The sequence below is a fragment of the Ictalurus punctatus genome, chromosome 19 (genome assembly GCF_001660625.3).
Source record: "Ictalurus punctatus breed USDA103 chromosome 19, Coco_2.0, whole genome shotgun sequence".
In the NCBI taxonomy this organism is placed as follows: Eukaryota; Metazoa; Chordata; class Actinopteri; order Siluriformes; family Ictaluridae; genus Ictalurus; species Ictalurus punctatus.
The window spans coordinates 1,704,645-1,715,936 of NC_030434.2; the positions used below are offsets into that span (position 1 = coordinate 1,704,645).

The 11,292-nt window shown below is 44.6% G+C and overlaps 1 protein-coding gene across 9 annotated transcripts in view; it reads right to left on the bottom strand.

The window, feature by feature from the left end:
• LOC108279538 (protein PHTF2) overlaps positions 1 to 10,374 on the bottom strand; it is a 25,384-nt gene extending 15,010 nt beyond the window's left edge. For 3 of the 9 annotated variants that reach the window (XM_017493862.3, XM_017493863.3, XM_017493864.3), the window contains exons 1-2: positions 10,105 to 10,372; positions 5,209 to 5,289 (exon numbers count right to left, since the gene is read on the bottom strand). In XM_017493862.3, coding sequence (XP_017349351.1) covers positions 5,209 to 5,253 — 45 coding nt within the window. In that variant the 5' untranslated portion in view covers positions 5,254 to 5,289; positions 10,105 to 10,372. Of the gene's footprint in view, positions 1 to 5,208; positions 5,290 to 5,407; positions 5,567 to 8,651; positions 8,751 to 9,602; positions 9,958 to 10,104 lie in introns of those variants that run through there. The other 6 variants (XM_017493861.3, XM_017493860.3, XM_017493866.3 and 3 more) reach the window with 6 other exon arrangements.
• Positions 10,375 to 11,292: the final 918 nt, after the last annotated feature.

The following is an 11,292-nucleotide window of genomic DNA, read 5'->3' on the forward strand; positions in this document are numbered from 1 at the left end:
TCATAAAGGAAACGATGCGAGTGTGAGTGAAGGGACTGGGACAGCTGAAGGAGGAGACACAGGGGTGACGAGCAGTGTTTCTGGAGTGTTGTTTGCACACTCCGGCACAGCAATGGAAAAGTCTGCATCATTCATGAGCTGCCGTCCAAGCTTCATCAAACATGTAGCAGCAACGCAAAAGAAAGCAGCATCAGGGTCAGGCCACACCAGGCAAAGAAATGCCACGTATGGAAATAGTTTATTTAAAGCAACCTGCCTACGTAATTAAAGTCATTTATTTTTTTGGTCCTGAGGTTCAATATTTTTAACTAAACATTTTATTTAAAAGGTTTTATTTAAACGGTTACTTGTGAGCAGGAATCATCTTCCTGTAAATATGCAACCTGTAATTATTAATGATGAATCATACATGAGCCCTTGTTTGGGTTGAGCAGAGACACTTGTGGTGGAAAACCACCACCCAGAGAAGGAATATTTATTTAGATAGTAATGCCGCAGAACCAGTTTAATTGGATCCAGCGCCATGCAAATTCACGATTACACACAAAGCTCACACACCAGGGCCTTCTGAACTCACGTCACACCTGCTGCTACACAAGGTCCAAACAAATCAATCGGTAGTTACAGTCTGCTAAATAAACTCCACAGTAGAGGAAGCCGGTGTAACACACACACACACACGCACACACGCACACACGCGTCTACTGGTAGTGGACAATGCTGCATATACCCTCCTTTAAACCATAAGCAAGCCTGCGTTCACTTACCACACCCAGCTCTGAACGTTAGAGACAAGAAGAAAAACACAGCGTCATGTCTCAGTGATATTTACGGTCAAATATGCTCCGTAAAGCAACAGGAGACGTTTTCAAGGCTCGAGGCTAAGAATAGAATCTGATATGTTATACGGTGCTTTAATTCCTACTGATAAAGTGCACATATATAAGTGCACATTAGGGGGAAATGAATACGTGCACTTTAAACATAATTCAAATCATTCTGCTAGAAAGATAGTCAGCTGTTGCTTCAGGGTCAGAGTTACTGAGCCCCCCCTCTGTCGGTAATGTGCAGTTCTGGGGGGGTGGGGGGTGTACTGGACTCTAATAAATACACCGATCAGACATAACATTAAAACCACTGACAGGTGAAAAGAATAACATTGATTATCTCGTTACAGTGGCAGGGGTAGGATATATTAGACAGCAAGTTGGAAGCATTAAAAATGGGCAAGCTTAAGGATCTGAGTGACTTTGAAAAGGGCCAAATTGTGATGTCTAGTTATCTGGGTCAGAGCATCTCCAAAATGGCAGGTCTTGAGGGGTGTTCCCAATATGCAGTGGTTAGTACCTACTAAAAGTGGTCCAAAGAACGACAAGGTCATGGGCGGTCAAGATTCGTTGAGGAGCCTTGACCCGTTTTAATGTTATGGCTGATTGGTGTACACATATTTGTGTTACAAATATAATTTTATCATTATTTGTACAAAACATTTTGAATAGAAAATGCAGAACAACCTGTTCCAAATTAAAATGTCATGAAGGACTGTATGTAAATAAATCATGAACGGAGTATAAAAGTACAGAATGTGGTATGTTGCGGTTTACACAAATACATACTAAGACAGGAGAAATAAAAGTGGGTACATGAACAATAGAGTTCATTACGCATTTAAAATGGTGTCAGACAGAAACTCAGTGACATGTCATCCAGCCAAACCTTGATCAGTGGACTGCTGTGTAAAGTCACCAAAATGACTCTCTTCCCTTCTTCCTCTCTCTCGCGCGCTCTCTCTTGCTTGCTCGCTCTCTCTCTCGCTTGCTCTCTCTCTCTCTCTCTTGCACTCTCTCTCTTTCTCTCTCTCTTGCGCTCTCTCGCTTGCTCTCGCTCTCTCACCCTCTCGCTCTCTCTCTCTTGCGCTCTCTCGCTTGCTCTTGCTCTCTCACCCTCTCGCTCTCTCTCCCTCTCTCTCTTGCACTCTCTCGCTTGCTCTCGCTCTCTCACCCTCTCGCTCGCTCTCTCTCTCGCTCGCTCTCCCTCCCTCTCACTCTCTCTCTCTCTCGCGCTCTCTCTTGCTCTCTCTCTCTCACTCTCTTGCGCTCTCTCTCACCCTCTCTCTCTCTCTCTCTCTCTCACCCTCTCGCTCTCTCTCTCCCTCTTTCTCTCCCTCTCGCTTTCTCTCTCTCTCTCTCTCTCTCTCTCGCTCTCTCCCTCCCTCTCGCTCTCTCTCAATCCCTCTCCCTCTCTTGCGCTCTCTCGCTTGCTCTCTCTCACTCTCTCTCTCTCTCTTTTGCTCTCTCTCTCTCTCCCTCTTGCTCTCCCTCTCTCTCCCTCTTGCTCTCTCTCTCTCTCCCACCCTCTCCCTCTCTTGCGCTCTCTCGCTTGCTCTCTCTCTCACTCTCTCACCCTCTCGCTCTCTCTCTCGCTCTCCCTCCCTCCCTCTCTCTCTCTCTCTCTCTCTCTCTCTCTCACTCTCTCTCTCCCTCTCTCTCCCCAAGTCTCTCGTTCTCCCCAGGTCTCTCGCTCTCCCCAGGTCTCTCTGTAAGGGAACATGTCCAGGTCTCTGATCCCACCTACTACATTTGAGCACAGCATCTCAAGTTCTTTCCTGAGAGGATCTCTAAAAATCAGCCTCAGGTGAGCATCAGGTCACGCTGTGGGCTTGCATTAAGTCCAGGTGGGTTTAAAGGGGTCACCTGAACAGAGCAGCCTCAAGGACAACATCCCAAATTAGCTCCATATTCGGGGCAGGCTAGAGTGAAACAGGCTCGAGTGAAACACACAGACGGAGTTGTGATTTCTGGCTCCCACATATAAACCGTCATAACATTAGTATTTCTTTATCAAGCCAAAAAATATCATTCTTTCTATGGAGATATTTAAGATAAAACTCAACGATGAATCACTACTTGAAAGTGTGCAGAGCACAACATGTAACACCTACCAGTTATCGTCAGTCATGTGACTTTTGACAGCATTATTTTGTGTTGTCTCAAACAAATCTTGCAAACGCATGAATACGATTATGCACATCAATAATCGCCGTACCGCTAAGCTTCAATTCCACTATTTCAGATAGTTGACCTTGCTGTGACTTTGACGCTGTTCGAATCAGTTTCATAAACGCTCATCTGCGGGTTACAATTATGAATCAAAAATAAAATAAAACATCCTACAAATATTCAACCGCTCGCTCTGGAACGCTAACGAGAATCTTAGACAGACACACAGATGGACAGTGCTGTGTGTGTGTGTGTGTGTGTGTGTGTGTGTGCGCGCACGTGCGCATGCATGTGCAGTATACACTGGTTTGTAAATGCCGCATGTGAGGAGACTTTAACTGTTTAACACAGAGAGAGAGAGAGAGAGAGAGTGAAACTGGTGAAGAATGACTATTTCTCTCAGCTATACCGTAGGTGAGAACAGGAACTAACTCGTCTCTCAGATGTTTCACAACATTAAATCTAAAATGTGTGATGTGTCGTACATTAAAAAATGAAACCGTGTAACTGTAGTAAATGGCTGTGATATAAGTGGAATAACAGGACAAAGGGAAGTATTTCCTAACTGATGAAAGTAACACAGTTCGCGGTAGTGGTACTCATTCAACTATATGATTGATCTTCTCCTGTTCCAGAGGGATCGTGTGACTGAAACACTTATCCTCCTGTTCAGTAGCTCCATTAAGACTGATTGGTTTATATAATGAATGTGACAGGGGTCTCCATCAAGTGCATCACAACCACTCGATTGGCTCAGAGAGCGCAGTCCAGCAATGGATCAGTTACACGCTTCCTCAACAGATCTCTGGAACTGTACAGGGCCTTCGTTGCCTTATTTTGTGCTTCATAATGCGCCACACATTCTCAGTGGGAGACAGGTCAGGACTGCAGGAGGCCACGCTAAGACCCGCACTCTCTGCTTATACAACCATGCACTTGTAATCCGGGCAGAATGTGGTGCGGCGTTGTCCTGCTCTGGAAGGCAGCATATGCTGCTCCAAAACGTGTACCTATCTTTCTGCATTAATGCTGCCCTCACAGATGTATAACTTACCCATACCATGGGCACTGACACGCCCCCATGCCATGACAGACGCTGGATTTTGGACCTGACGCTGATAACAGCTCGGATGGTCCTTTTCTCTTTGTCCCGGAGAACACGACGGCTGTTTTGTCCAAAAATTATTTGAAATGTCGACTCGTCGGACCACAAAACACGATTCCACTGTGCTACTGTCCATCTTAGATGAGACCGAGCCCAGAGGAGTGGCGGAGCTTCTGGCAGTATGGATGTACGGCTTCTGCTTTGCATAGTAAAGCCTTAACTTGCATCTATGGATACAGCGGCGAATGGTGTCGAGTGTCAAAGGTTTACCAAAGTATTCCAGAGCCCATGTCAGGATCTCCATTACAGACTCATGAAGGTTTTTAAGACAGTGACGTCTGAGGGATCGGAGATCACACGCATTCAGAAGTGGTTTTTGGCTGCGCCCTTTACGCACCGAGATCTGACCGGATTCCTTGAAACGTTTAATTATACTGTGCAGTGTAGAAGGTGAAAAGCCCAAAATCCTCCCGATTTGTCTTCGGGAAATCTTCTTTTCAAAGTGTTGGATTATTCTCTGATGCATCTGTTGGCAGATTGGCGAGCCTTGACTCATCCTTGTTCTTGACGGTCTCGGCCATACTTGGAGGCTCCTTATATACTATGATTAGAAGAATGCCTCACCTGTTTCACATCACCTTCTTATTTCAACTTCTCACATCGCTTTTAGTCCAAACTCATGCCAACTTTTTTGTTGTGTGTTGAATGAATCAATTTCAAAATAAAAGTTTTTATCTTCAACAAAAAAAAAACTATGCAGTTGATTAGGTAAAACATCAAATACCTTGTCTTTATACTTTTTTTGTTTAAATATAAAAGTCAAAGCACATTTACAAATCACTCCGCTTTGTTTTTATTAGCATTTTCCATACTGTCCCAACTTTTTCAGACTTGGGTTTATACACCATTGACTTCAACGGATCCCTAACCGCCTGTCCCGAGCGCTGTGTGATCTAATCCTTGCTATATTACACCACTGATGAGCTGAAGAACCTGCCCAAGAGTTCTCAATATTCTAAAATATAAATATGATACAAATGGCAAATCCCACTGCTCTAAACTGCTGACAGGCAACTAGAGGGATTAAAAAGCCAGAGTACTCACCTTTTTCTGGTACCACACCACCGCATCGCGCACTTTGGAAGCCATTTACATTTCACGAGTCACCACATGGGTCATTTTAGGCTGAAACAGAGAGAACAGAAGACCAAAGAGGTTAGAGGAGGAGGAAGAGGAGGTGAGCAGTGTTCCAGCGTGTAGGCAAGTCCAAGTCTCTCTGTGAACGTAGAAAGCCAGTTCTTACCTGTGGGGTAGGTGTGTCTAATACACTGCATCACACACCAACCCAGTAATATTGGAGAGTCAACCTCGCCCTTAATACCTCCCTCACTGAGCGCTCGTCTGAGAAAACCTGTCTGCGTACTTGACTAAGACTGACTGTGGTCATGCTAACTGATATTCACTGCAACATACAAAAAAAAAAAGTGTGAGAGAGTAAGAAAGAGGAGGAGAGAGAGAGAGAAGAGAAGAGAGGCAGATGTGTGTGTGTATGTAAGTGTGAAAATCTTCACTGCTGCTTGAGAAGTTTAAGAACAGGAAATGCATACAAGTAAATGAAAAACACACACACACACACACACACACACACACACACACACACACACACACACACACACAACTGTTCACATTTTCAGCTTGGTAGGTTTTGGGTAAGATGTGTGTTTTTTGCTGATTAGCTAGCACCTGAAATGTTCATCACTACTCCAATGGAAGCATCCAGAAGTGTTAGGTGATCATTTAGCTATGTTTGATGATATGTAGAAGCTGCAAAGGAGATAATAAACCATGTTCAAGTTTCCAAAATAAATATTTCACACACGCACACACACACACACACACACACACACACACACACACACACAGGTCTCATTGTGTGTAATAATGTTATCATACAAAATTACAGGTGACGTCAGAATGCTTAACCAGTATCTGTAATCATCCATCATTACACGCTGCTCCACTGTAATGAGCTCAGAGGCACAGAGGAAAGATAATACAAGCTCCCATCATGCACTGCTGCTGCTGCAAGAGTGCAGGGTTTCATTTCAGCTGCTGACATTTCACACAGAACGCTGGCTGATTTAGCACCGGAACACACACACACACACACACACACACACACACACACACGATCACCAGGGTGAGACTGCAAGATAATGAACTATAATAAGCATCAATAAGATCATCTCTAAACCTGGACTCGTGAGAATGGAAAAGATTTCAACCTTGGGATTAGTCCTCACTAATGCACCGTGTGGATAAACTACACACACACTGACTGATGTAGTTAGCAGGTTACGTAATCTGTCTGTCTGGAAGTGTTTTAAAACCGCTACTGGAAAACACACAACGTCTAAAAAGCAATGACTAGATCATCAGTTTTAAAACAGATCCCCACACACACACACACACACACACACACACACACACACACACACACACACACACACACACACACACACACACACTCATACACACGTTCCCCCACATCTAATCTCTCTGCCTTCCTGTGTCTCCATGTACAGACTAACACAAGGGAAGGAAGAGGGTTAGAGTAGAACACGATGGCGGTGATCAGCAGCATGTAAATTATTCAAATCCTCCTGCTTGGTCATGTGTGACACATCCAAAAAAAAAAAAAAAAAAAAAAAAAAAAAAACACACTCCATACGCTTTCCTCCTGCGCAGTAGTTTTAGTCCAGGATTAAGCTCCTTTTTAAACAATCAGTTCATAATCTATAGATTATTCTGCATATCCTATTAATCCATTAGTTGGATTGTTGTTGTTTTTTTTAAACATATGAAATAAAAAGAATTTAGGACAAAAGCATTTCGTTGCAGCATTTGACTAGCAACTCTTCACTAGGTTTTACGTTCCATTGTCTCTTGGCCATTCTATCTCTCTCTCTCTCTTTCATATGTACTTTGTTTTCTCTAACTAAAGGACTATCCCAGGATGTGCATTAGGAAGTGAAAATGAGAACAACTTCAGGTTAAAAATAAAACCCAAGCACGTAAGATGCTGTCCAGCTGCTACACTGTGCTAGCAGTCAGAGATATAATACACTGTGATATCTAACACACAAGCTGATCATGAGGGACATGCGTAATAACGTGAGGTGGATCTTTTGTGAAGAAACAGGTTGGGTAAGCAAACGGTTTTGGGTGAGACACACATTCCTGGGAGCTTTATTCTGTACCTTATAAGAACCTGATTTTGGATGGATTGTATGTAATGTAACTCACAAAATACTAAAACAATAAACCTTTACTAAAATAGGACATGAAAACATTTATAAAATCGTACACTACAACCTATACTAAAACCTACACTGATCAGCCATAACATTAAAACCACTGACAGGTGACGTGAATAACACTGATTATCTTATTATAACTGCACCGGTCAAGGGGTTGGATATATTAGGGAGCAAGTGAAGCGAATAGTTCTCGAAATTGATGTGCTGGAAGCAGGAAAAATGGGTAAGTGTAAAGATCTGAGCGACTTTGACAAGGGCCAAATTGTAACGTCTAGACAACTGGGTCAGAGCATCTCCAAAACGGCAGGTCTTCTGCGGTGTTCCCAGTATGCAGTGGTTAGTACTTACTAAAAGTGGTCCAAAGAAGGACAACCGGTAACCCGGCGACAAGGCTCACTGATGCGCATGGGGAGTGAAGGCTAGCCCGTCTGGTCCAATCCCACAGAAGAGATTCTGTAGCACAAACTGCTGAAGAAGCTGACCCCCTGTCCACTTCCGAAAGCACCTACAATGGGCATGTGAGCATCAGAACTGGACCATGGAGAAATGGAAGAAGGTTGCCTGGTCTGATGAATCCAATTTCTTTTACATCATGTGAACCTGCACCAGTGGTTTGGTCAGGAAAGACCTGGCTGAAGTGGTCAAGAAAAGCAACTTTTGGCTCTGGGTGAGTAGGAAGGAGAAGGGTTGGAGTAGTAACACCTAACCCGAACTCTACTTGGCAGGGAGGCATCCGTGCCACCGCTCCGCCACCAAGAGACGTTCTGGGGTTCAAGGAGTGAAGCGTTGTTGAGCGGTGGTACCCGGCTTACGACCCTACAGCTGACCAATGCCATATGTAACCAGTGGCACTGAGCATGCATTAATGATGCCAGTATGGCTTGTTACAGCCTTAGTCACTAGGAAGGCCAGTATTGCTCTGGTTGTGTTAGTCATGTTGGCAAGGCTGAAGGGTAATCCTATGGGCACCAGAGGTGGTGTGATAGGCAGTAATGCCGTAGCAGGTCAACATCTACCTGCGCAATTAATAAAAATCTATACGGAGACCTTGACTGAGACCTCTGGTTGTCAGGAGTTCTTTCCTACTATTTGATCCTTAGTGGACAGGATTAGTACACGACATGCTCTGAGGAAGGATCGCAGCGGTGTAGAAAGACAAAGGGGAAAAAGCACCGCAGAGAAAACACCTCACAATCAGATTAAACGACTTAAAAGGAAGAGGTTTACCTCAGAAGAGAGCAGCAGAGCGCAGGACCAAGCTTGCAAGAGTTTTGGGTTTAGAGGAAGAAGAAGAAGCAGCCCCCGTTCAAGGGCACAGAATAGCTCAGGTTATATAAAGAACTGATCCACATACAGCTCAGACACAAATACACCAGTGGCTCATCCATCACTCACACTCTAAATACAGCCAGCAAACACACTGTTAAACACAACATACAACACACACTGACGCACACACCAGGCCTCTCATCCTTAACCTGTTAAGCATAGCTGAAACCAAATCACCAATGTTTTCATGAACAGTTATGAATTTAGCAGCATTAAATATTAGGATTTTTTATATATATAATAATAATTTTATAAAAAACTGACCATGTGACGCAAACATCTGGGTTCTTAGACGGGTAAAATACTATTTATTACAGACATCCCTCTGACAAAATAATCCCGTCCGAATACGGCTAACGTACTGGCACAGTTCTGCGAGGACAGGAACGAGACGTAGGTACGTAAACACTCTGTTCATCTAGTTTATTTACTGTTATGACATCATGAAACTATTTCACCTGGATCATTGTTCATCCTTGGACTGCTTCATTTGTTCTTATCAAACCGGCTCCAAACTGACCACTGGGTCATAGAGACACTGTATATATACACACACACACACACACACACACACACACACACACACACACACACACACGTAGATGATCTGAATTAAATGTAAATAATTTCGACAAACAAAGACAGGCAGAGAGAGAGAGAGAGAGAGAGAGAGAGAGAGAGAGAGAGAGAGAGAGAGGGAAAAGATGGAAAGTGTGTCTCTTTTCCTCTGGCTGGGTGAGTGGGGTTAGTTTGTGAGATGGAGTAAAACCTGACACACACACACACACACACACACACACACACACTAACAGTATGGAGAACACTGAGCTGAACACAGCTCCATCCTACCCGAGCTGCTGGACTGGACACTGCAGGCTGTCTGATACAGGCTGTCTGATACAGGCTGTCTGATACAGGCTGTCTGATACAGGCTGTCTGATACAGGCTGTCTGATACAGGCTGTCTGATACAGGCTGTCTGATACAGGCTGTCTGATACAGGCTGTCTGATACAGGCTGTCTGATACAGGCTGTCTGATACAGGCTGTCTCTACACCTTCACTCAGGTGATCAGCTTCTCCACTTCATTCCCGGTCATGTCATTATTCCTGTCTGCACCGCACTCTGTCTCTCTGCCTCTGCTATAAACCCCCACTGCTCTGCTCCAGCTAGCATGCTAACTAGCACAGCGCTTACTGAGGGCTAGATTCAGAGCTAAAGTGTAAACATTAGCCTCCGCTTCACATGGGTAAGCTACTTCACCAGCCGCACAGCTGCTGGAGATAAAACACTCACCCAGTGGCTAAAAATAAACACGTCGTAAACACAGGAAAACAACCGCTCAGTCTTACCTCTGTCTGTAGCTCCCCGCTCCCCTTCCTGTCGCGGAAAAGCTTACATGCACTTTCTACTGCTTCTATATGGCGGCATCAAACTGAAAACCTGAACATGAACGCTTTAACAGATTCGCTTCATTTCCTTTTCCCTTTTGCGACTGAACTCCGATCAGTGATGAGTACTCAGCCCCTAACCTTACCCTAACCCTTACCGAGCAGCCTGGAGTATAGGCGCACCTACAACTAATCTACTGCTACAAGTACTCAGCCCCTAGCCTTACCCTAACACTTACCGACAGCCTGGAGTATAGGCGCACCTACAACTAATCTACTGCTACAAGTACTCAGCCCCTAGCCTTACCCTAACCCTTACCGAGCAGCCTGGAGTATAGGTGCACTCCCACTAATCTACTGCTACAAGTACTCAGCCCCTAGCCTTACCCTAACCCTTACCGAGCAGCCTGGAGTATAGGCGCACTTGCACTAATCTACTGCTACTAGTAATCAACCCCTGGCTTTACCCTTACCATTACAGAGCAGCCTGGAGTATAGGCGCACTCCCACTAATCTACTGCTACTAGTAATCAACCCCTGGCTTTACCCTTACCATTACAGAGCAGCCTGGAGTATAGGCGCACTCCCACTAATCTACTGCTACTAGTAATCAACCCCTGGCTTTACCCTTACCATTAAAGAGCAGCCTGGAGTATAGGCGCACTCCCACTAATCTACTGCTACTAGTAATCAACCCCTGGCTTTACCCTTACCATTAAAGAGCAGCCTGGAGTATAGGCGCACTCCCACTAATCTACTGCTACTAGTAATCAACCCCTGGCTTTACCCTTACCATTAAAGAGCAGCCTGGAGTATAGGCGCACTCCCACTAATCTACTGTTACTAGTAATCAACCCCTGGCTTTACCCTAACCATTACAGAGCAGCCTGGAGTATAGGCGCACTAGCACTCCTCTACTCAGCTTCACTGCTCTATATGTATGTATATGTGTGTCGGTGTGTGTGTGTGTGTGTGTGTGTGTGTGTGTGTGTGTGTGTGTGTGCGCGCGTGCGTGTGTTTGTGTGTAGCTGCTACAAACCAATCATGCGCATGTGTGTTTTTACTGTAAATTTGCAGGCAGAAAGAAAGTGACTTGAACAAAAAGTTTTGAGAAATCAAATATGTACTTTATTTAGCAGAGATATGTCC